A 26776-nucleotide genomic window follows, 5' to 3' on the forward strand; every position below is an offset into this window, starting at 1 on the left:
ACGTCTTCAGAAAAAAACTCAAAGTGACTTACAAAAAAACTTTTAAAAACAAGTGTAAACAAGTTAAAGAGTGCAGCAGCAACAACAGCTGTTCAAGCTACTCTGTCACTACCTAAGATATGCATTCTTTAGAATCAGAGTTGCATTCTGGTTTGTTTTTAGGTTTTTATTTTCTTTTTTTTCAGGCTGAGCTTTGAGCAACATTCTCCTGATGATCTGTTGCCTCTCAATTTTTCTCCCTCAATTACTCCATAGTTTTCTTATTTCCCACCAACAGCCTAAAACAGATATGGCATTTCCCTTATTGATATTCATTACATTAAAAAAAAATCTGTTTCCACCTCCAGAAGCAATTAACAACTAAACTAGATAACAGTATGATAATAAAGTATAAAATGTAGTACTGAAGAGAAGTGTAGAGCTAGCTTAGTCTTCATTCAGATATAATACCAACTGGAAGCAGAACAATATTTAACTATAAAACACCAGGTTTGTTTTATGTGGAATCTCTAGTAAATTTTCATTCCTCATTTTCATAGTCCACACTGGAGTCAATAACAGGCTGTTAGTCCCCAGCTAATTTTTCAGCTGAAGAATCACAGAACATTTATAGTTTCACATCAAGATTACACAAGATGAATGAGGATATGGCAACTGACATGTGGCACCAGTTATTTAAAGAAGTCAACTGAATCATAATTAGGTCAAAGTGGGTAGGACAGCCTTCCCCAACCTGGTATCTTCCAGCTGTTTTGGACTCCAACTCCCATTAGCTGGGCTTTAATGCAGCTGGGTTTTAATCCTTCTGCAAAAGAGTGCCATCCCCTGTAACCATATATGCTTGAAAAGAATGTGATTCCTTCTGCATAAGGCCACATACAAAGCACTTACAGCAATATATTTCTTAGAAATTCATGTGACCTAACTAAGTTAAGGTTACCAGATTTTTTTCAATGAATCCAGGGACACTTTTCAGCTTCAATGGATTCTGTATGGGGACTGATTTGTAAATCCGGGGACTGTCTCCGGGAAATGGGGACATCTGGTAACATTAAACTAAATGCTCTGGCAAAAGATAATTCTAGTTTAAGAATTGTATCTATGTACAGTGGTACCTCGGGTTACATACACTTCAGGTTACAGACTCCGCTAACCCAGAAATAGTACCTCAGGTTAAGAACTTTGCTTCAGGATGAGAACAGAAATCGTGCTCCGGCAGCACGGCTGCAGCAGGAGGCCCCATTAGCTAAAGTGGTGCTTCAGGTTAAGAACAGTTTCAGGTTAAGAACGGACCTCCAGAACGAATTAAGTATGTAACCAGAGGTACCATTGTATTTCATTTCTAAACCATCTATCAGTACAGACCCTTGAATCAATTTCAGTTGTGATTTTATCATTGTATAACCACATTTTCCCAAAGAATTATAGCCTGGTATTTTTATGCTAGCATACAGCTCATAGGGGAATGTTGGCCAGTTGTTGTTACATAATAGAGATACACAGAACTGAAAAGTGCAGTTTAGGTGGAAGTCCTTTTTAAAATCTTTTTTGTACAATGGGTTGTGTGTCATTTTTCCTTTTTCCTTTCATTCAGCATTTCACAATGGAGAGCCAGACAGTTATTAAACTTCAAGAGAAAAAAACAATGGCTATTGAAATGAAATTTTACAAATGCTGAACTTCATTAAACATAAAGGCATTTATTTTCTCAAAAGAGTGATGATTAACATTTAATCATTTCCATTACTTACTGTTGATTACCAGTAGCTGAATCTGTGCCCTTCATAAGCTCATGAAAGGAGTAAGAATGATGGAAACCAAACTGGACAGAAGAAAAACACTACAGAAAGTCCAGATACTATTGAAGTTAATGGAAAAGTCACCAAAGGTACTGATGAATGTGGAGTTAAACATTTTCAAACTAGCAGCCCATTACTCCTACTAGTAGAGCCTTAGAACTTTTAGTTTTCGTTGTTTTAAAAATATGAGACATGAAGTTGCTTGGCCATTTTTCCAACTCAGAAAATCTGTCTGCAAACTTTTCCTGAATAATTGGCAGAGTCCTCACATGGGTACAGGGTCACTTCTCTCCCCATCTGTTACTCCAACCCCCAGCCCAACTTGCTCACATACACAGATACAGGAAAAAGGGGATAGAGCTACACACTTTTCCATGAGGTCTGGGTAAAAGCTGGATCCAGAATTAACATGAATCCTCTTGAATTTCCATGATTTTTACATAGGGTTCCCCCAAACCACCATCAAATTAAAACTTACATATGTAGCTCTAGAGGTCCAGCACTTGCCAGGGAAGCAGTATCACAAAAATGTTGATCCAAAATACTTTTCTTTTTTGTTGGATGCCAGGAAAACCACCAGTAATTGGCAGAACACACATGTGGACGCAAAGGTGCCATATGCTTTCATTGTGGTTTGAGGGGTAACATTGTAAAAAAACAATGACAAACCATAACAAACCAGTCCAATGATTCATTTTATGTGCCATAGTGGTACCACAAATGCCAGGTCCATTATTTTTATGGTTCAGAGTATGGAGATAGATGTGATCCATTATTTAATGGTGGCTTTGGGGGCTCCTGCATTAAAACAATGCAAATTCAAAAGCTTTCAGTTACGTGTGTGAGAGAGTGGGGGGGGGAGTCTTCTTTCTCTGACTTTCCTCTGTGCCCACTCTTTCCGCTGCTTTCTTTACCCCAAGGCTTCCCCCCCCCAAAAAAATCACTCTTCATTGCCTCCCACATTACATTTATCAGGCAGTGTGCAGTCCCGTTTTAAAAACATTTTATGGGCCATTAGGCAAACTTCAAAGTGAAGTGCTAGCAAGACCCCAGCTGACTACCATCTCTCTTTCCAAAATAATGCCTTTGGGCCTACACTGGGGCCAGCGGCATTCTAGAGAGATGAATAGGCCAAACAGCTAGAGCTTCACCAGGACTTTGCTTTGAAGCAAGCCTAGCTGCCTGGGATTTTTAAAAATTAAAATCTTGGGTCAAAGGCCTTGTGGACACATATAGAGATCTTTATGCCTCCCATTAAGGAAGGCAGGTATAGAATCGAATAATCAGAATATAACTTCCCACTTTATTAAACGAAGGTCCAATTTTTCTCGTTTCTTCAGTAGTGTTTTTAGAATCAGTTCTACTGATCTGGTGCAAGACACCTGCATGCTGTACTTTGAGGAAGTGCTCCCTTCCTCAGAACATGACCTAGAGAGCACCTGTGACACCCATCTAACCCACAATATCTTCCTCAGAGTGAGGCCAGAGGTGGGCAGACCAGAGAGTCTCACATTGGCCCTTAGCCACTTTTTGAAGTACCAAGTGCTACAGGCACAAAAGCAGTGATGGTGGGTGGCAGTGGCATCAGCCATGGGGATGGATAAGGGCATGTGATTCATTGTCCTGCCTTATCTGCTACTTAAGCCATGTAGGTCATAATGTGGACAGATCTAAGCTCAAGGTGATAAGCAGATGGAAAATGTGACATTAAGATCTTTGCCCATGCATTTTTTTCTTGGATCACCCAGTGAGTAGTGACCAACAGGATCTTGTATTTTCCACGTCCTTCTTGAATACAGACATACAGGACCAATTGCAACCTATCATTTTCCATGTGCATGCCTCTTTGGGTACTGGCCAACACAGTACAAGAGAACTTCTGATGGGTGTTCTCTTAGCTAAGAGTGTTATGGCATCTTAAGAGCTATGAGTGACAGCAGCCAAAAGGGAAGGCATGTGGATGGAGGAGCTGAAAGTCAAGCCAATGCCCATGAAGCCTTTAGCCAGTTGATTCACCACTTTTATGACTTCTTCGAATAAGCAAGGAGATATAAAGAAGTGAAACTAGAACAGAGAGTTTGCCATATACAGAACAACAAAACAGAGGTTTTTTGGTTTTGCAAAGAGTCTTTGGCTTCTGTGAGATTTATTCAATATATTTACTTTCCAGGAGTCATAGGGTGCACCAATAAATTATCCAAAACTAAAAGCACAGGGAGATCTAAATTTAAGTTTTGTCATCAGGCATGGCCAAACTTGGCCCTCCAGCTGTTTTGGGACTACAGTTCCCATAATCCCTGACCACTGGTCCTGTTAGCTAGGGATGATGGGAGTTGTAGTCCCAAAACAGCTGGAGGGCTAAGTTTGGCCATGCCTGGTCTAGATGCATTAGCACAAAGATAATGCCAGCCCCCCCCCCACCATTTATTTGGGTTAGAAATTGAAGTTGTAATCTATACTGCCTTACCTGGGAGTAAACCCCATTCAGCTCAATACAGCTTGCATCTATGTAGACATAGGACTGAGCTGTAAGTCTTTACTATAGAAGAGCATTATGAGCATTTCAGTGAATACTCATAAAATCTTGCTAATCAGAGCTGGTTTTCAAAAATGTTCCTTACAAATGTGCTAAAAGCCAATAATGATAATCCAGTACTATAGTTCTATGAATGAAACAGGTGCTATCTATGCTGAATATCCTATTAACAATGAACAGAGCATCTCCATGGCAACGGTGGGCTATTTAAGTTTCTGCAAACTACTGCCTTCTGAAAGTTGACAATGTTCATTGAAACAGTCTCTCTCCTGAACCATTAGGGTTGGAAAATGATGAGTACTATGCACAGCCACATTCCAAGATATAGCGCTTCAATCCTTATAAATTTTACTATAACACACACTTCCAGAGTGTATAAGAGAGAAACAGTAGAAAAGCAATGAATATGCATGACTGTAAAAACAGAATGCATGGAAGCAAACATACAAATCTCAACACCCCCCCCAAAAAAATCAGATCTGAATGACCCTTTTGCAATATACAGCCACCCTCTAGAAGTTCCCATAGAAAGCTAAAATAAAAGTCCTTTGGATTTGAAAGGATTTGAGTTCATCACTACTTTCTCCAGGTTTATTGCAGTGTCATGCTTATTAGAATATTTAGCATGTATTTATAACAAATTTCAAGTATTCAAATTACTTCATTTACATTGTAATAGCAATCCTTACAATAATCCTAGAAGGCAAGTCATATTGCTGAAACTACAAGAGCGGTGTTACTTAGAGGGTTCATGATGGATAACAGCTCTGAACTAGAAACTTTCCAGCTCACGTTCTACAATTTCTTTGCAAAATAGGTAAGATCAATTGATGAAAAGCAAATTCCTTGGAATAAAAAGGATTTTTGTTTTTCCAGACATGTCAAGATTTTACCAGTCAGAAGTTTGCTAAACATCATTTCAAAACCAATGGGTTGTAGTAAGTGCAAGTCCTACTCAGAGTAGGGCTATTAATTGGGTCTACTCTGAGTAAAGCTCAATTAATGACACCCCCTACCCCCCCATAATTAAAAAGCAGATGATGCATATTTAAAAGAAAATGTGCTTACAAAGTGAGCTTCAGATTTCTTTTTCTGGCAAGCTGATATACTTGCTCAGATTGAATGTTTGTAGTAGGACAATGCTGAATTACACCCATTGAATATAAGAGGGGGGATCCAAGTTTTATTTCAACTACTTTCACAACCTATGCTTAATTTGCAAAAATACAAACAAATGTTTGAAAACAAACATGAAGACATGGATCTTTCAAGCTGTTCACAACAATAAAGCACACAACACAATCTTCCCTATGCTCCTATTGGCCAGCCTAGGAAGTCTAGGCTCAAGGGGCCTTCAGACAGTACCAGAAATGGAAGAGAGGGATTCTCAAACATAAATAAGCTTAGTGAGCTCCAAGCCAAGTCTTTGGGACCTGTAGAGTATCTCAGGAAAGGCTGAAGACCTAATGGAGTTTCCTCAAACAGGAGCTTTAAAAAAGTAACTGATTCTGTGCCTGAGTCAAAACATTATTATTCCAGACACATAATTTCTTTTGTCAATCAATATCCATTGTTTGCTATACAACTGAACTAGGTTATGACGAAACAGTTCCTTGGAAAGAGTCTTTGGCATGTTTTGACTGACTCATTTGATTACTATGTACAAAAGCCACTCTCCCTTCATTTCTGTATCTCAGATGCTTTAACAGTATGTTATTTTTTTTGCAATAAACGTATGCATTTTTTTTAAAAAAATCCACAAGTGGAACATTTACCTTGTTTGTGTCTCTTTACCATGTCGTTTTCACCCAAGTCTGTTCAAAGCATATGGCCTAGTGGGTGTGTAGGAATGAATGAATCTCCACATAGGCTATAGATTTTAAGTAGATCTGCTTAGTTTGGAGTGCCAACCCAAACAACAGAATGATAAATACTGTGAGGTACCAGTTTCATCCACAATTTAAAACTCAGTTAAGAGGGCAAACCAGCCAGACAAGAAAACGTCCACTCCATGCGCACACAAGCAGCTGCTCATTGTTCAACTACTAGCCTTTTCCTATAAAGCAGCAAGCATCCCCCCAGAATCCTGGGGATCAGCTCTCATTAAAACCTAATCACTGCCTCATCCCAGCAAAGTTCATTCCATGTAGGTCAAAGCTGTGGTGAACTGTTAAGGCAGTCTAAAGCCTTCTGTGGAATTGTTCAAATTGCATCTGACAAGATGATTCTAATGCACTTACTCACTCTCTCTCTCTCTCTCTCTGTGTGTTAAATATATATTAGCCAACTTCTGCAGTTGTGGGGTAGGGAAAAGAAGTGTACCTCATGGAAGATCAGGTGATACAACGAGGTCAGTAATACTTCTAGTACAGAATCCTTCAGAAGTATTCATGTAGTATGAAGTAATTATTTGGGAATGTTTGGGTTACTTAAGAGAAGTGTGCTTCCTCACATGAGCCAAAATGGCAGCTGTCTTTCCACAATGTACAAAACATAGTGCAGTGGTACCTCTGGTTACGTACTTAATTCGTTCTGGAGGTCCGTTCTTAACATGAAACTGTTCTTAACCTGAAGCACCACTTTAACTAATGGGGCCTCCCGCTGCTGCTGTGCCGCCACCACGTGATTTCTCTTCTCATCCTGAAGCAAAGTTCTTAACCCGAGGTACTATTTCTGGGTTAGTGGAGTCTGTAACCTGAAGCGTCTGTTACCCGAGGTACCACTGTACAGTAGTACCTTGGTTATCAAACTTAAGCCATTCTGGGAGTCCGTTCAACTCCCTAAAGCATTCAAAACCCAAGACACGGCTTCCGATTGGCGGCAGGAGCTTCCTGCACTCAATTGGACACTGCAGAAGCCGTGTCGGACGTTCAGCTTCTGAAAAATGTTCGCAAACCGGAAATCTTACTTCTGGGTTTGCAGCATTCAGGAGCCGATTTGTTCGACAACTAAGCAAACAAACAATATTTATTACGGCCATAGGCCCATACAGGTAAAAACAACACATAAATAACAGCTTGTGCACGTGGGGAAAAAAAAAAAAACTAAGCCATTTGAGAACCAAGGTACCACTACAGTAACATAAACTCAATACTAGAAGTCTCCAGCCAAATAATTAGATGTGTATTACAAACCAATGCCCGCAGTCCCTTGCTTTTCACCGTATTTTGTCTCACTTCCTTTAACTATCTTATCTCTTGGCCACTGTCCCTAGTACACTTGCCCTTCTGGCCTTAAGCATTGCCAGGTTTCTTCATCTTTCCTCCCTCTCGTCCTCTCCACATTCCTCTGTATACCCATATATCTACATTTTTCTAACATGAAAACACACACACAATTCTGATATATCTGAATTAATGAAGTCATATGGCTATCTCTCGGCTCAGGATTTCTTTGTTTGTGAAAGCCTGCACATTGCTAACTAGTCGCAGATGTCTGGATCTATTGAACAGAAGCAAATGATTCATTTTCCTCATTATTCAATCATTCCAAGATGCATTTAAACATCTGTTATGTAAGTCTTCTCAATGGCAGTCCAAAACATCTGATGCATTTTTATCCCAAAATGACAGACTATAGGAATAGCAAAAATCATGCTTATTTCTGGAACCTATGGGAAATATCACAATGGTTTCAGTAAAAATCAGTTCCAGGCCCATCCTTTGGTGGCTGGAAATCAAAAGAAACAGAAATAAAAATCAATTACTTCAGATGTTACTGTGTCTTCCTAAATATTCAGGAGTGTTTTCATAATCTCTCCCCAGAATACTTAATTGTCTGGGACATAGAACACTATTACGTGACTGAAAATGGCATCAATGCAAAAGGAAGAGATTGGAAGTTGCTTCCTTGGTGGAGGAACTCAGATCTTTTGTATCACACATAGTACCACAACATAGAAAACGTTTCATTTTTACAAAGCATAAAGGGCAGAGCAACTCTGTTTACTGCTGCATTGATGGAGCAGCCACTGTATCTTATACATACTCAGACCAGGAGGGGAGGGGGAAAACACACAACCATAACATACAAAAACAACATTAAAATGACAAACATGCCCACAGTGTTCCTGGAAACACCAGCAGTGGCAACCAAATAGAAACTATGCAAGTAATTGCCACCACACATGGAGCTAATGAACTCCATGTTTGGGTTGGTATAAAGTTCTGCCATTGACAGGGGTGCAGCCATGGATTTAGGTGGTATAGGATACAGCATAAATGCGCTCATCCTCTGTATTGCCCCTCATAGTGACTGCACCCTGTTTCAGCCATTCTGCCAATGTATTTGGAGGGTTCTGCTGGCATATCTGTTATGCCAGTAGCATATCATGAGTTCCATCATATCACATAGACCCTCAGTCAGCACAACTTGAGTATATTAGGACTGCACCCTAAACATCCGAGAACTAGGGCTGCCATACATCTGGAATTTCCCGGACATTACTGGGATTTCAAAAGCAGAATTGACATCTGGGGGAATTTCCGAAAGGCGGCGCTTTGTCCTGGATCTTAGGCAAGTCACTAAAAAATCACCCTACCAGAACTCACACTGCAGCCTTGAATTTCACTATGGTAGTCATGTCCTATATTATTGTGAAATATTCCATAGTTATGGAATGTTGTCTACAGAATATATTATAAATACATTTGTTGTAACCATCTAGTACTCAAAATTTAACATATTGCAGCTGCCTTGTCACTGGTCTCTTCTTATAATCCAGCTTTGGTCTCAGAAATCCAAGACATTTAACGTCCCATCATCCAAATGAGCATTCCTCCACCCCATGAAAGCTTTTATTTATTTATTTTTAAAAATTAAGAAATCAACAGAAAAGCTCCTGAATTAGACCTGTGCTTTTTATGCTTTTAGAAATTAATAGTAGGGCAGTGGATGTTGGTGATAGCAAACACAGAAAACAAAGCATTTTAACAATACCTTCAGGCTGTAGTTCCTTCTCCAAAACCATTTTTTTCAAACTTACCCGTCTATCACTTCAATGATTTTGTTTCAAGTTGTGGCTAATGAAAGGACAGCGGGGTATGGGGACGGGGAGGCTTGAACATTGCACAGTCTGGGGAGGAACTTCGTCAGGTGTCAGAACTTAATGCGACTAGTTTGTGCTTGTTCCTTTCTCTCTACCCTTGAGTTGGCCCAGGATTTGGACCTGGCAACAGTCAGGAGTTTTTAATTCACAGCAGCCAGGCTTTCCCCTACAGAACACAAGAGACTTGGAATCCAGTTTCAGTTGATGCTTTTGAAGGGGATGTATGGGGAAACCCAGCCAGATGGGCAGGGTATAAATAATATATTATTTATTTATTATTATTATTATTTATGTATGTGAAAACTATTTCTGCATCCATTCCTTCTTGCCAGCCTCTTCATTTTAGAACATTAAAATGCATCTTAATCGACTTCCTTCTCCATTCTAATGCAGGGCACATATCTAGGAGTCTCAGGGATGTAACTGAGGTTGGGAGGGTCTTTTATGAGCTTTGGCTGATATGCCAGTTACACTTGCTGTTGAAAGATGCAAGACCTGGCAACTGTCATCAGTGTTTTGGTCACTTCCAGACTGGATTATTGTAGTGTTTCCTACAATACCGGTAATCTTTGAAGACAGTCTGGAAACTTAAAGCTTTTGCAGAATGCTAATGTAGAATGCTTGATTACTGACAGGTTGAAGTTGGTGCTCTCATATATATCACCTTTTCTAAAAGATCTGTAACAGACTCCAATTAATTTCCAAGCTCAGTTCAAGGACTTTTAAGCCCCAAATGTCCACGGAGGTGCCAGTTATCTCAGAGAACACTTTCTCCCCTATCAAACTCCTCAACATTTGAGATTCACCAATGAGGTTCTACCACAGGTTCCATACTTGACAAGGGATACAAGAAGCAAAAGATTTATTACTTTCTCCCCTATAAAACTCCTCGACATTTGAGATTCACCAATGAGGTTCTACCACAGGTTCCATACTTGGCAAGGGATACAAGAAGCAAAAGATTTATTACTTTCTCCCCTATAAAACTCCTCGACATTTGAGATTCACCAATGAGGTTCTACCACAGGTTCCATACTTGGCAAGGGATACAAGAAGCAGAAGATTTATTTCCACTGGAGCTTTGGAACACCTTTTCACCTTGACACCTTCCATTTCTCTTGTACGGTACCAGACTGGCCCGACTAGAAGCTTCCCTCTCATGACAAATAGTGGGGACGGATGGACTTTAATCAGGTCCGCAATGCAGCCAAAAAGGACTTCAGAAATCTTCCCTGTGCATTTTGGTCTTGATTCCTGTCCCCCCCCCCCATACTTTTTAAAAAAAAAAAAAAAAAACCAACCCCATTAAGCTATACATTTGATGCAATGGGCAGTTTGGTCCTTACTGTCTAGTAAGTATGCACAGTGTTTCAGTCAAAAACAACACACATATGCAAATATATGTGGCATTAAACTCTATTGAACTCAGTGGACCTTGGTCATGAGTAAATACTCAAATAATTGAGCTATCATTGTAAAAAAGAAAGAAAGAAAAAGAAACAACACTTCTATACTACTTCATAGCCCTGTACAGTGGTACCTTGGTTTATGAACTTAATCCGTTCTGGAAGTCCGTTCTTAAACCAAAGCGTTCTTAAACCAAGGTGTGGTTTCCCATAGCAGTGGGGGATTCAATTTACAAATGAAACACACTCAACAGGAAGCGGAAACATGTTCTGATTCCAAGGCAGAGTTCACAAACCAAAACACCTACTTCTGGGTTTGCAGCGTTCTTAATTCATGTTGTTCATAAACTAAGCTGTTCTTAAATCAAGGTACCAATGTAATATGAATACTGTGAAAATTACTATTTTTCAAATCTTCTAAAGCACACACACATCCTGCATGGGGGAAAATATCCGATACCTGAGTTCCTTCAGCTGAAGGGGCTACAGAAATTGGTGCAGACGCAGCAGACCCCAGAACACATTCTGCTGACAGAGCCTTTGCACTGGCAAAGATGGCAGAATGGCCCAAACAAAACAGTGTCAAGGGGGAATGTGGGGATGGACACACTGTCCCCATATCTAATGCTGCTTCAGTCCACAGCTACATCCTTGTCAACAGCCCAATTCTATGCCAGCCCCAGACCTGGCAGAAATAATTTCCTCCCCATTGACTTCAACAGGAGGCAGGAAACAGCAACTTCCACCTTCTGTGACTCCGTCCACATTAGCCAATGGCTGCCCTTGTTGCTGGCTCCTCCCATTGGCTGCTTGGCCAAAAGGCGGCTTATCCTGCCCTGGGTGGTCTTGAATGCTTATCCTAGGAGACCTGTGTATGCTCTTCACAGGCAGACTTTAATCAGGTGCTATGTTTATGTAGCCCCACCTTCTTCCCTCTGGCCTGAATGGATGCCTGCGGAAACTGGTTTCTGTGCCATTGGGGCCAATGGATTTCGGACACTGTGCTGCCATTCTGTATATTGTGTGTAAGCGGGGCTGCAAGGGTATGTCCTTGTTGTCATGAGTTCATTGGCTGACTGGCACAGTCCCTGATTGGTGGGCACTGGCAGTGTTCCCAGGGATGCTGGGGGCACATCTGTCATTTTTAATGCAGTTTTTGTATTGCTTTTTTTTAAAATCCTGGGCCAAGGTTACTTTGATTCAATGGCTGTTCAGCTTGTATAGGGGTGGTGCAATGCACCCTGGCATTATGTTAGCCTAGGCTTGCTCTATAAGCATCAGAGGCTTTGTGCACCAGTTCTGTAGGAATGCCTGTATCTATCAATGCTTTAAAAATATGTTTCTGTAATAGCATCCATATGCACCTTGAATACAAGAAAGAAACTGCAAGACAGCTTGCCTGTGAAAAAAATCTCCCCCCCCCTTATGCTGCCCACCCTACCATTTGGCATTTAGCCAATTGTAGTAGATGGTGGAGGGGCTGCAAAGAGCTCTGGAAGAAAGAATGTGCATGTTAAGCAGAGCACAGCTTTTGTGAGGGGTGAGAAAAATAAGGGAAACCTTCTCCACTGCCAAAGAACCAAGTGGTAAATACAGAAGACAGGGAGGGGTGGGGGTGGGGGATAAATTGTCAGAGGCTGCTGAATAGCCGCCAATATGTTTAGAACAGCTCAGAATGTGCATAGACTATTAAGGCTATTCCTCAATGCCAGTGTGCATTTTTTAATTTTTTTACAAACTTCTTTTTCTATACAACTCAAAGTAATCTAAAGTAAATATAATAAAAACCTGAGTACAGAGCAAATATTGGTTGATGTTGTTTTAAAAGACTTAAAATCTAATTAACAATACATTCCATCATAGAGTTCAGTCTACCATCAATGAAAGCTTATTGGGCACTTGTCCAAACAGGAAGATTTGAACCAATTTTCTGACAGTTATTAGTGTGTGTGTGTGTGTGTGTGTGCGCGCGCGCGCGCACGCTTAAAACCTCCCAAGTCCAAGGTTCGGTAATGCTTTTATATAGGACCAACCATTTAGTCACAAAAATGTGGCAGGCATTCAAGTTCTCCAGAACACTTCATTAGGGAAGATGTTAACAAAGAGTGTGGTGGGGTAAAGGGGGGGGGGGACAACAACAAGGAAGTACAAACATTAAGCTTGATGCTGTAGCCATGAGGTCATCCTGTAGAGTCATTTCCAAGATTCAGATTGCAAGCTGATGAAGTCCGTCCCAGGTGCTCCAGATATCAGCTAACACAGGGGCCAGCAACCTAAGGCCTATGGGCCACAAGCGGTGCCCGGGGTTTGTTTAACCAGCCCAGCAGCTGTTCCCGAACCGCGCTGCCTGCTTGGCGAGTCCCCACGCATGCGCAGATGCCGGAAATCGCGAGCACGGGCGCTCACGATCTGGCCAACGGAGGGATCTCCGCTGGAGTGAACTGGCCCAGGTGAGGTAAACCTTGCCGACCCCTGAGCTAACACTCCTAAGAAAGAATGGCTGCTTTCCTCAGTGTTAGAAACAAATAAAATAAAGATTTGAGTACTTGCTAATGGCAGCTAGACCGAACATCACATGCTTTTGGAAGTACATGGATAAAGCCACGGTAGATATTTGGTATGACAAAGTCTGATTTCTGGTGATGTCAGAAAAGCTAAGCTTTTCACAGAGAGAGATCTCAAGATATGACATTTTTTATTTAGTGTCGTGTGACTTTACTAAATATATAAATGAGGGGGTAGAGGCCCCTGATATACCAGCAAGGCATACAAGGTTTGTGAAACTCATAATAGTTAAAAGCCTTGCTATCAAATATCAGTCATCAGTACCTTGGGAACTCTATGGTGCATGCTATGGAACTTGTGAAGAGAGGCAGAATAATCAGACTAAGCACCAACCTTGGTTTTATATCTTATTTGCTTTTACTTGCATTTGTAGTAATTCTGGGCATTTCTCTCTTGTGTTTGTTATTTATGATTTGTAGCCTTTTACTTAAGAATAAAATAAAATTATCCATGTACAAAAGCTTTCTGGGCTGACAGTTGAATCTATGTAGCAGCAGGCTAGTATTTTTTTTAGATATTTAAGCAATGAATTTGGGTCATATGGTGGGCTGTGCTGATATTGAAAGGAGGCCATTTTAATTTGTTTCATGGTTGGTAATCTGGTACAGAGGGGATCAGCTAGCCCAAGTGGACATAATACCAACCTTCCTAGGGGTACCCTAGCATTTATAGGCACCATGTCAGTGACCCCAACCTTAGAAGGTCTAACTATACAAGACTTGTGGATGGGCGGGTGTGTATGTGTGGAAATCTGGATTGAGCCATAATGCTGGGTGAGGAGGGATTAATCTTTTCCTGCAGTGCTTTTGCAATGACCCCTGCCCCAAAGCTGGTGTTTGTCCCACTAGAGGACACATATGTGCACAGACAATGCAGACTCTTGGGGTGAAATCAGTCATCAGGCTCCAATACCATCACTGGAAGAATTCATTTCCTGTAGGACTAAGATAATGTACATGCACTTATAAATGCCCCCATGTATGAACTCACCAACTCAGATTTCACCTGGAAATAAGTGAGGAGGTATACATTCTTACATAAGCCAGATGTATATATGCATTATTTATATGAAAGGTAAGAGGGTGTGGGGAGAAACAGTAGATGAAATTACACTGGGCTTCTAAGGTGGCTTATAGGTATTGTCCATAAAATACGTTAGTTTTACAATGCAATCCTAATCCTACCCCCCACTTGCCTGAGCGTATGTCCTATTGAACTCAATGAAGTTTACTTATGAGTAGACATGTATATAATTGCACTGTTAAATTCACACACATACTCTCTATGGCTTCTCATTGCTTATTCTAACCAATATGCTTTCCCTATTTTTCCACAACTTTCCCCTTCATCCTTAACAAATGACATGCTTAAAGGATGGCCCCTTATCAGGTTGCATTTTTCCCAGGGCTATTAAGTAGCCTGGGGAGAGGAGATGTGAACTGGAATGGGCATGGGTTGGGAAATCCGGATGGCCAGATTGAGAGGCCTGTAGAGAAACATTTGGCTTCCAGGCTTGAGGTTTCCAACCTCTGTTCCAGAAGTTTGATAATTTCCACCAATTAACACAGAACAGACTAAGGTGAGACAAAAGAAGACAGGTGGGACAACGAGAAAGAAGACTGCATTAAGATAGCCAAGAGATGGTCAAGTCATGTGCCAGAGTTTTTGCCAAGAGGAACAGCCATATTTTCAAAATGTAGTAAAGGGAGAAGTGGCACATTTTATCGAATTACTTAATATAGGGAGCAAAGAAGAAAGAGTGGGGAGTCAAGATAAAGCCAAAGCTTGAACAGTAACATTTGTCCATTGATTAAAAGGATATGAGAGAAGGGCTGGAGGAAAGATTGAACATACTGAGTTTGAGTTGATGACACCAAGCATCCAAGCTGAAGTACTGAAGAGGCAGTTCATGATGCAGGACTGGAATGAAGAGGAGAGTTCAGGGTGTGTGTAATCTGTACAGGAGGCACTGAAAGCTGTGGGATTTGATGAAGTCACCCAGGGACAGTGAGTAAAGGCTAGAGAAGAGCAGAGGACCAAGAACAGATCCCTGAGGAACAACACAAAGAGAAAACAGGCTTGCTAATCATGATGTGCTCATGACCATGTGTGCCTTTGCGTATTTGGTCTCTGCTTTGCTCACCCAGTTCAACTTCAGCAACATCCTCATACTCACAAGAGAAACAGGCAACTCTCCCGTTGTATTTCAGTACTCTTTAATTACTGCAAGCTAGAGAACAAAGCAATTAATGGCAAGACACCAGGGGGAAGAATGCAGAGGATAATAATTAAGAAAGGAGGGTGGGAATAATCTAGGACAGAAACAACGGATTTTGGAAGAGAAATGCTTCGGCACCAGCAGGGAAAGTAAAAAAAAAAAAAAAAAAAAGCAAAACAAAACTATTGTCTTGGTATTCCTTCTGCTATCAAGAAAGAGTTCTCCAAATCTCTGTGTTCCATTTTCATCTGTCTATTCAGGGTTCCAGCAAGCACATTTATTTTAGGATTTATTTGGTACATGTTAGTTGGCACTTGGATTGCCAATGTGCATAGGGGGAGGGAGGAACAGTCCAGTCTGTTCCTGTCCCTTAAGCAGGGGTTTAATAGGGAGAAATCAGCAGGCGAGCAGCTTTTTATGGCATGGAGCTAAATATTATCATCTGCTAATTGCTGCAGATAACACTGTTGTTAAAGAGACAACTAAAGGGGCTGCTTCAAAAGTTGGCAATCTTAGTTGGCATGCAGCAAAAAGTTATCCAAATCACACACTCTAGCTCTGCAATACCTCAACCCATATTCCCTTTAAAAAAAAAGGTGTGCAATGTTCCCCAGCCATGTATAATAGCTCTGATTTTCCTTATCTATTACAGTTTTGCTATGCTGTCACTGGGGGCTAAAATGGTTTAGCAAGTGGAATATGAACATTGCTATATGCACTGGATCCAGCATAAAGGTTTTGAATAATGGTGGACTGCTCCTCTCTTTCAATGATAGCTGTGAGTTTGCAATCAAGTCTTCAAATGCATTACTTTTGTGAACTAAAGACAGTGTTGTAGAACTATAAACAGATTCTAGTTGGGTCATCTTATGTGGTCAGGTCACATAATACCACAGCTTTTAAAGGTAACGAACGCAGGCATCAAAGACAGAAAAAGCTAATGCATTTGAAAAAACTTTCCAGGGGATTGATATGAGCCAGAAGTTTCGTATCAAACGGCTGAATTATGTAAACATCATTCATGAACTGGCAAAGCCCAATCTAGCTGAACTTCCAAAATAAAGTTCTTAATTTGATTTTAATCTAAATCCTTTAACATTTCCCATGGTTTGAATGTGTCTCACCTCAAAAGTATCGGTTTGGTGGTGTTTTTTAAAAAAGTTGGCAGAGGTGCCATAGATTCACAACAAACCATCTGGGTCTTTTATCCTTTTGAATATTGAGCTTGCTGTATGAAATGTATTGTTAGCTGGCATGGCTTTAAGCAACACCTTCATGTTTTAATGCTACTACATGCGTAACTAACTGCAGAGCTAAAGTAGGTAAAATAAAAAATGAATTAGATTGCTACATGCTAAAATGCTGAAGTTTCATAGCAGGGCTTGAAACTGCAAACGATGAGCATTCTTGTTTCAGCCCCGTTTATGTTGAGGCTAATTTCAGCAACAACGTTTTTAAAAGCTTTCATGGCCTCAAGCATGACATCCATTAATTATGCAAGTTCTTCTACTACATTGTCATCAAAATCCAGGCTGGTGAAGTCTTTGTTGCCAGAATATATGTCAAATATTCACAATTTCAGGTCTATTCAAGGACTGAGAATGGGTTGTTGATGATGTACTTGGTTAAAATTATTTATTTGTGATCTGAATTCTGGCAGCTTTGTGTGGTTTTTAAAGCTGAATACCTAAAATGTATGGTTTATTTATTTTTTAAAGAATACATGTATGCTGCAATTTCATTAAAAAAGTCAATTTGGTTTTCAACAGCTATAGCAAGCTTCCTCAACCTCGGCCCTCCAGATGTTTTGAGACTACAATTCCCATCATCCCTGAGCATTGGTCCTGCTAGCTAGGGATCATGGGAGTTGTAGGCCAAAAACGTCTGGAGGGCCGAGGTTGAGGAAGCCTGATCTATAGCGTTGTGAGTTGTATAATGCCCAAGTCCCTTCTAATCACCTGGATCCAGTATGGATTAAAATCTAATGGAGGATTCCATTGTTGAATTAGCCAGGCAAGGGTCATAGTTGCTACCTAGGTAACTGCATGTATGTTGATTAGTATAACTAAAGAGGTTGCACTGTACCAATGGGCTCATGGGTAGACCTCCCTCCTTCACCTGGCTGCTGGTGAGGAGGACAATAGCCAGATTAGAGTGTGTGACAGCTGGGCAAGAAGCAGGCAGAGAAGCCAGAGAGAAAGAGCCATGCTTGATTTTAGCTGGAATCCATGGCTGTGACTATGGGAGAAGCAAGCCCTTCACAGGGCTAATGCTGTGAGCCCCTCCATCTTAGGCTCAGGTTGTAGATATGTGTAAATAAACCATATGTTGTAAAGAAGCCGAAGTTTCCACTGTCCCTTATTCCAAGGAAACTGACCCCTGGGTAAGCGCTGGGAACCCCTGGAGTCTCACACCACTCAGAGAATGGGGTGGCATGCAAGAATATATATATACAGATCACCAACTAGCTATTACAGAAAGTGGTTATCTTAAGCCTGGTGACAATTGTGTGATGTTGGTTTTTCAGTCACACATAATGAAAGGCATCTATGTGTAAGGATTCAGACACTGGCTGCAGCTCTTATGCATAAACACAATAGGTTGGATCCTGAGTAGCTTAGTTGTGGATGGATCCCAATGAGACCAATGTGAAAAGTTAGTCATGACTTTATGAACTCCCATTGATTTCAATGGGAGCTAAGTTTTACTAACTTAGCCTGGAATGACAACTGCACATTCTGTGCTTTTGCTGTAGCAATTGTGATGTGTGGAATGACCCTAAGACTGAAACACATTCAAAATGAGATCTAAATGGCATGCTTGAATTCTCACATTTTCTCAAGTTAGCGCACAGAAGAAATTTGGGGACCATTCCGCAATATTGCTATTTATTAGTACTTTTCATAAAATTATTAACTTACCTTTCTGTATTAAGGCATCCAAGGCAGATAGCCTGTAATTCCAATAAAAACACCTTAAAACAACTCACAATTCCAATAATAAAGTACAATAAAGCAACTATCAAGACACAGAAACAAGTGAACAAAAACAGGCATGGACATAAAGAACCACCAGCTAAACTAAACACATCAATGAGCAGCAGGAGCAGAACCTAATCAACCTGGCAGGACAAGACACCTTTCTGAACATGGTGGCATTTACCTGTTGGCAGAAGGCCATCAAAGAGAGTGCAAAATGGACCTCAGGGCTGGGGCAGGCCCCTTAGCTATTGTTTTTAGGTGGTTACAATTGAGCTAAACTTGGAAAGTTAAAGGGCTTGTGAGTTTTATTATGAGCCCCCTACCTCACCCCCAATAATTTGAGCACTGCCCTATGGTGTTGATCAATAGGACTCTCCAGTGCCCTTTTTGAATTCTAGTGCCTTGCTTCCTTGTTTTCACATGTCTACAGATTTTTGACAGCAGAGTATTTCCAAACTGATCTACGTGCGTCATAGGCAAACTTGATATTTGACTTAACACTTCCTGTTGCTTTAATAAAAGGTATCACTTTATCTACATTTATGTCTAACACTGTTTACACTTCCTTTTATCAAACGAAAACACAAAGGCACATCTGAAGTACTAGATATGCTTGGAGCTATGTCAGAGTACGCTGACTGTAAAATTACCAGAAAGAGTGACGTTGATACTTCTTTGCACTCCGGCCTTCTTCTCAATTTGGAATGAAGGTGGTTAGGAGGAAAACACATCAAGGCTCTGTATTTCATAAATTACAAGATAGATATGGTTTGTTGCTAATGCAGTATGTACACTTCCCAAACCAGCAATGGGTGTGCACTGGGTACAGAGTACACTGGAGTGTGGACTCAGCCACACAGAGTGATGGATTTCTGTAAACACAATGAAATGGAGACTGTTATGCGTCTTTTTTGTTTATTAACATAAAGGAATGAAATCACCAATGAAATCACATAGCTCAAGGCTATGTTCAGCAAATGTAGTGACACAAATGCTTCATGGTGCATGTAGCCCAGAACTTTAAGCTGCTAGTTTTGGCATTTTAAAACAGAGATGGTGAACCTGTGACTCTCCAGATATCTTTGGACACTTAACTCCCATTACCCAGGACTCTTGGCCATGCTGTCAGGGGCTGATGGGAATTAGAGTCCAATAACATCTAGAGGACTATGTAGCTGCTGCTGTTTTAAGCACTTTCACAGTTTGAGATGACTGGCTTAGCGGTGAATTTATAGCCCATTCATGAAAGCATCCCTCCATGTTACAGTGAAAACCCAGTTTTATGCTTTTTTGGTTTCCTCACATCATTAGCACCTCAACTCCCTTACTCTCTTATTTTCTTTATCTTCCTACTTTTCTGTCCCACTTTGATTGAAAAGCCAGTACTTCTGCATATGACCTTTCACCCGTTCTGCTTTAGTTTCTTTCTCCATGGCAAAGCTGAGTCTGTAAGGTCCAGCCTCCTAATTCCACTGAAGGCAACTCTCTGCCTCTAAGCTTCTCCCAGTTTTTGCACCTTGCTTTCCAGGCACAGATCCACAGTTTAAAGCTTCGTGTCTGAGTGGTTTTCCTTTTCTCTTTTGTCCTGGTGCTTTCCTTGGGAAAACCCACATTTTACCACTGAAGAAGAGCATATGGCAATCCCTAATCAGAACCAACAGCAATCCTGATTACCATTTGCTCCAACTCAAATGGTAAAATGTGGGTTTTCCTGGGAAAACAGCAAGTTAAAAAACAAAACCCCAACACCTACACCTGCAGACGTGGAACTTTAAAACCTGGATTTGTGCCTGGAAATGTAGCACAAAAGGAAGTCTGGATAAGCCCTAAGCATATAAGCTAGGCAGCATGGGTGTGTGGTCTGTGTAGCATCTTATTAACTCTTTGAACCCTATATATTTCTGTAGCAGCATGTCAAACCACAGAAGCCATTATTTTCACTCTTAAATAATTTTTTATTCTTTTTTTAAATAATTACAATTGCAACAGTAGCGTGGTTATTACCAGCTCTCAAGAGCAGATGTGGGGAACCTTTAGACCTTCAGCTGTTGTTGAACTACAACTCCCATCAGCTCCAGAAAGCATGGACAATGGCCAGGGATGAGGGCAGAGGAAATTCAGCAACATCTAGATCTCTAAAGGTTCCCCACACCTACTCTAGAGCAAGCACACTAATGTTGGTTCTTTAGTGGTCATTGCTTAATCCCCCAAAGTAAGAAAGGTATTCATAGCCAATGCAATCTTGCCATTAAGACCCCAATAGTAGTATTGGTAATTTCCCCCCAAAATTGTTTTTTGATTAATACACCTGCAGAGTATGTGTTCATGGGCTCACCTGGTATCCGCCTTTTATAAACCAGATTAAGACATAAAAAACATAATACATAAAAAAGAACAGATTAAGACTTTGCTGCTTTATTGAGTTTTAATGTGTTGTCATTGTTGTAATATTGTATTATAAATGGTATTGTAAATTGTATGTGCAGGGTGCCAAGCAAATTTCTTAAGGAAACAAACTCCAATTCATGCAGCAAAGAAGCCAAAAGGCAGTTGAGCAACAGCATGGCAAATAGTGGCTGAGCTGTAAGCTGGATGTATAATTAAACAAACACATTCTTCTTCACAGTGAGGTGAAAATCAATCCAGATCCATTCAGGCCACATATTCTCCATGACAAAATGGTGATGTGAATTGGCCCCTCTAAGCTAAACTGTGCTTGCAAAACAATTGTAATTCTCTAAAGAGAAGCCAAATCCATTTTATGAAAGGAAGCTTCTGCCAGGAGTATCGTGGCTTTATACAAACACTTGATTGCCCTTGCTGACAAGAAAGGTCATTCTCATTCGGAGTCCTCTATTCCTGTTTTGAATCAGCTGATCTGTGCAGAAGGCAGACTGCCTGGCATGCCAGAATGCACATTTCAGCCAGCATCCTCTGCTCACTGTTTGGAAGGGAACTCGGCTGTCTAGCAAGCAACTGCTGCAGTCCCAAATGCAGAGCGAGAGAGCGAGAGAGCGAGAGAGCGAGAGCGAGAGAGAGAGAGAGAGAGAGAGAGAAGCACAGTAGCTGCAAATCGCTAAGTGCTTCTGGCTTGTCAGAGGTGTCAAACAAACTAATAGCACTCTGAGAAAAAAAAGGCACTGGAATTCAGTGTTGTGCTTGGCAAGTGCAAACAAACTGACCATCAAAAATATGTGCAGATTACATAGTGTCATAGAAACAGAGTAAGATTAGACCACAAAATCATACAAAACAGCCTCTTGCTGCAAGGCAGGACCAAGGCAGCAGAAGTATATTCGAGTTTACTTGGAAAGTCCCACTATGTTCAATGGTGCTTACACCTTAGGCAAAGGTGGGAAGGATTGCAGTCCTTAATCCCCAAAGTACTGACTTAATTTTGACCTCTTTTTTAGAAGGTAGTGTCCTATGGCACATTGCTATCTGACCCAGGACCTTTGAAGGGGTGTGTGTGTGTGTGCGCTATAAATGAAATAAAAGCAGATGCCACTTGCAAACTCAATATGAGATAGGAAGCACAGAAGAGTCCTTCCTTAAATCAAACACCGCCACTCACTATGACAGATAGATGATAGATAGATAAGCCAGTGGTTGGGCTTGCAGGTGTGGGAATGGTGGCAAGCACGCAGGTGGGCCAGAGGTGAGGGGTGCTCACTCTGCCTCCTGTGCATAGGGGTTCACCTTGCCTCAGAGTTGGGCTTGCCCTGCACCGCACTGCATTCTGGGAAAGGAGGGAATTAAGTCCTCCCTGTTTCACAGGGCATCCCAGAAGGGCATCCCAGACTGAAAATGCCCTTCCCCAGCCTCCCCCAACCTGGTGGCCTCCGAGCCATGCTGACTGGGGCTGATGGAAGTTACAGTCTGATCCTGAGGGCATCTGCTTGGAGAATGCAGCACTGCACTAATGGAAAAGAGAAGGCAGACCTCTTTCACTTTAGAATAGCAGTTGATCAATACAGTACAGTACTGTAATTAGAAGCAAATATTCCTTGTTGCTTTGTGGCAGCAGAGCCAAAACCGCATTGTGGTTATGAGAGAGAGAGAGAGAGAGAGAGAGAGAGAGAGAGAGAGTTTTGTGTGTGCCCCTTAAATACATTATTTTACTGCCAAACATTGAAGGAGGCCAAGTATCGGCAAGCCAAGTAAACCCTCCTCCTTTATATTTACAAATGAACCAAATGGCCTAAGAACTTTAGAGGACATGTAAGAGCTGGCTCACAATGTATTTCTAAATGAAATGCTTGAAGGTGCTGTAGAGTCGAGACCTCTTGCTACTTGGTGGGAGAAAGCAGGCAGCAGTTAGTGGGACCCTGTTGGCTTGCAAGGTCATAAGGACAATATGTCACAATGTCGCAAGTGTCACCAAATAGCCCTTGTGTCCTCCAAAGCTGCCTGGCTTACCATTTTTCCTGTCTGCGCTGTCTAGCGAGGCAGCCAGCAACAACAGCTGCCGCAGTGCTCAGAACTCGTGCGAGCCTGCCAAGGATTAACTGATTGGTGACAATGCAGTCTATAGACCAGCCTGCCAAGGGCAAGGAGAAAAAGCGCGCTTTGACTTCCAGCACCCCATCTGAAGGGTCAGGGAATAGAATGATATTCACAGGTAACCGCCGCCGTTCCATAGCCGCTTAAATGGCTGCCTGCCAAATGAAGCTGAAGCAATAGCATTCATCATATCGATGGAGCAGCGTGAGAAGTGACACTCAGCTGCTGCATCATACGCAGCATTGCATATCGTCACTCTGTATCATGTTCTATAAATAGAGATTCGCTGCTCTGTGCTGCTAAAGGAGCATGGAAGGACAAAAATGAACGAACCTGATCATGTAGCAGAGAAGTTTACATTTATATGACTTCTGATCTGAGTGGAACCATCTGACTGATGACATGCTGGGGAATCTAAAGTGTGGCCTTGTTGGTTCTCCTGGGCTTCTCAGCAGCTTTCAATACCATGCATGTCTTTCTGGGTCATCTCACTGGGACAGGACTTGGAGGCATGGTTTTGCAATGGTCACAGTCCTTTCAGGGGGAGGATAAGTCCACAAGGTGGTGGGAAGCCACGATGTTCCATTTTGTCCCCGTCCCATCATGTCCCCTACCCTGCACATTCAAACATCTACATTAAACCACTAGGGAGGTCACCTGAGGGGTTGGAATGTAAATGTTATTGGTATAATCCAGTGCAGTGGTGGAAGTTGTCTGGAGGCAGTTTGGGGATGGATAAGAACAAAGCACACACACACACACCCTGGAGCTAAATCCTGATAAGACAGAAGTCCTGGATTTATTGCTACCAACGCAATGCAATGCAAAATGGCATTGGTGGCCAGGAGTGGGTTTCTTTTCCTTCATTGGTTGACTCACCAGCTGCAGTCCTATCTAGAGGAAGCAGAACTTGCCTCAGAACCACATGCTCCTTTTAAATCCAGGCTAGATTAGTATAGTATGCTCTATGCGGGGCTGTCTTTAAAGTCTATTTGGAAACTTCAGTGGGTATAGAATGTGACAGCAAGAGTGCTTGTGGGTAGGGATGTGCATCGTGAACCAGAGGGGGGTCACTTCAGATAGATTTGGCCTTGTCCAAGCCAAAGCAGGATCTCTCCAAAACACCCTTGAAGCTGAAAGCTCTGAAGATATTTGGGGCAATTTGGAGATGGGGATGCTAAGAAAGCATGTAAAGTCAGTGAGTTTGCAAAAATTGAAACTTTTCTATAGAAGGAAATATCGGGAGGGGAATGTGGGAAGGCTAGCTCTTTTGTGACTCACAGGTCTAGCTTCTAATCAGAGGGAATTATTTTACCAGAGCTCCAATCATAGTGGTTTGGGGAGTGATGTTGAAGTAATATATGTCCTTGTTCTTGCCTGTCCTGAGATTTTTGCTACTTCTAGTGGTACATGTTTGGAAAATGTTGGACATTCAAATACTACTCCCCATGTGTCACATGCTCACACACCATCCATGTCTGTCAAATCAGTTTTGCACTTAGTTTCTATAACTTTTGGTGCCAGTTGAACAGAACTCGGGCCCAATGCTACGTTTTTCATTCATAACTCCCAAGCCCCTGCTTTCATCTTCCTGAAATTCTGCAGGTTACTTTCCCAGGGGAACCTTTACAATATATGCCATGTTCGTACTAAAACAATTGACCACAAAACCACAATAAACAAAGTGAGTGATTCCTTTTAACTTCCTTCCTCCCCAAAATCAACTTTAGTAGAGCAGAAATCTCTCTGAACATATTAGTCTAAAATTTGGCAGGCTTTAGTTTTTCAGGAGGGCTTACTATTTTTGCAAATTCCATCCACTTCTGCTGAAAAGGAAACTAAATTCTGGAATGAGATCCTCCTGAAGGAAGAAAGGAGAGGATGTTCTCTACATGATTAGAGGTACCTTTAAAATATTACATTATGCATTTATTTTTTAAGGAGCCATGCATTTATTTCAAAAAACATTTCTTCTTTCTCTATCAGGGGTTTCCCATTCACTTCAGTGCAAGGGATATTCCTTCTTTCAGATAGTTATATTTGTTTCCATTTCCAAATGAATCTTAAACAAAAAAAAAAACAATCTTCGTGATTTTAAGGGACAACCTGCTGGTTCTCTCTACTGCTTCCTTTTCATCTCACCACCTGGTCTCCATCTTCTTTATTTTCTCTTACATTTTGAAGTGAGTTAACTTTGTGTAAAGTATGCTAGGTAAGATTTAGGGTTGCTGGGGCTGAATCCAGTGGGACTCTTTTTTGTGCTGGAAAGCATAAGCTTGTGTTGCATCTCCAAGGGGCCGAGAAATGATTGAAGCGGCAGCCTCTTTTTTCTATAAGGGAAAGTATCAATTTCCCCTTTTAGCTTTCTGTTCTCTAAATCATATGCATTCTCAGGGAACTCCTCTTTGCTTCTACATTTTGCTGCAGACCCTCCTTCCTTCTTTTTAAGGGGTCAAGTTTTTCCTTACTTGCCTCACACTTTGCTAGACAACTCTAGTGGCCCTCACAGCTTATAATATTGATGGGATACTTGTGGTCCTTCAGATGTTTCTGGACTACAGCTCGCATTGTCTCTGACAAGCGGCTATGCTGGCAGGGATTGGGGGGAGCTTGAGTCCAACAAAATCCAGAAGGTCACTGTTAAGTTGTGGGTGAACATATCAGATGACACAGTGATTCTTCAAACAGCTCTTGTTTATTCACAGGCTAGAACAGAACTGAACTGAAGGGTTCAGCCAGCCTGCTTATATAGAGCTCTACTAGAACGCAACAGTAACCATTTTCTGTAACTATCCAATCACTGAACGTCACTTTCAACCCCTTATTTGCATATGTGGACCAGAGCGAAAACTATCTACAGTATCCCCATGCTGGCCCAGGGTGAGAACTTCAGTACATAACAGTCACTGGTTCCTCAACCCAAGCCTTCCCCCTACCACATCAGGGCCTCTAAGACCCCTCTGTTAGTGTGGCGTGAATTTGGGTGTGTAGTCTACAATGGCAGGGTAAAGGAGCTCTGTGCTTTTGGTTCTCATTTTTATTACCCCACAGATTTGGAAAGAGTCATGAGAACACCTCACCATGCTTCCCTGACACCTATGTGTTTAGCAGATATCAGAAGGAGTCGTACCCAGATGTAGCTGGGTAGAATTCATCCACACAAGGTGTGGAGCCCTAGATGGTAGCCAACAAATTATAAGATGAAAGAGAAACATTTAAAGCATAACACTCCTCTGCATGTTTACTTGGAAGTAAATCCCATGCCACCTCCTCACAGGTGAGTGTGCATAGGTATAGCTGTCAACTTTCCCCTTTTTTAAAGGGAAATTCCCTTATTCCGAATAGGATTCCTCACAAGAAAAGGGAAAAGTTGACAGCTATGTGCATAGGACTGTAACCTTAAATAGGATAAGACAAAGAAACCAGGTTACAGATTTGGGTTAAGTTTACCATGAGAGAGACTACACTTAAACAGGGCGGGGGAGAGAGAAAAAGAAGGAAAGAGCACACATACTATAGTTCTTATTTTATCATTTTAGTTGGTTTTGAATCTATGTATCTCTCAGTGCCTTAGGAACCCAGTGCCTATAGGTATTGTTAATATACTATTAATTCACAGGGAGCATACATATGGTTGAAATAAAGAGCCTCAAATCCTACACGGGTGCACTTTTGAACATTCAACAAAGGGATTCCCATTTAATGCATTTTGCAATCATAC

General features: G+C 41.4%; 1 protein-coding gene and 1 long non-coding RNA gene across 5 annotated transcripts in view; one reads left to right on the top strand and one right to left on the bottom strand.

The window, feature by feature from the left end:
- Positions 1-47: 47 nt before the first annotated feature.
- The window catches only part of LOC309349500, a 41997-nt gene continuing 15268 nt past the window's right edge, over positions 48-26776 (bottom strand). The window contains exon 3 of the long non-coding RNA XR_014159977.1: positions 48-278. This is a non-coding gene — a long non-coding RNA (uncharacterized lncRNA). The remainder of the gene's footprint in view (positions 279-26776) is intronic.
- Positions 22954-26776, top strand: part of SPMIP2 (sperm microtubule inner protein 2) — a 36983-nt gene continuing 33160 nt past the window's right edge. For all 4 annotated transcript variants that reach the window (XM_081875500.1, XM_081875499.1, XM_081875501.1 and 1 more), the window contains exon 1: positions 22954-23173. In XM_081875500.1, coding sequence (XP_081731626.1) covers positions 23074-23173 — 100 coding nt within the window. In that variant the 5' untranslated portion in view covers positions 22954-23073. The remainder of the gene's footprint in view (positions 23174-26776) is intronic.

Source organism: Podarcis erhardii (genome assembly GCF_964252035.2).
Source record: "Podarcis erhardii genome assembly, chromosome: 9".
Taxonomy (NCBI): domain Eukaryota; kingdom Metazoa; phylum Chordata; class Lepidosauria; order Squamata; family Lacertidae; genus Podarcis; species Podarcis erhardii.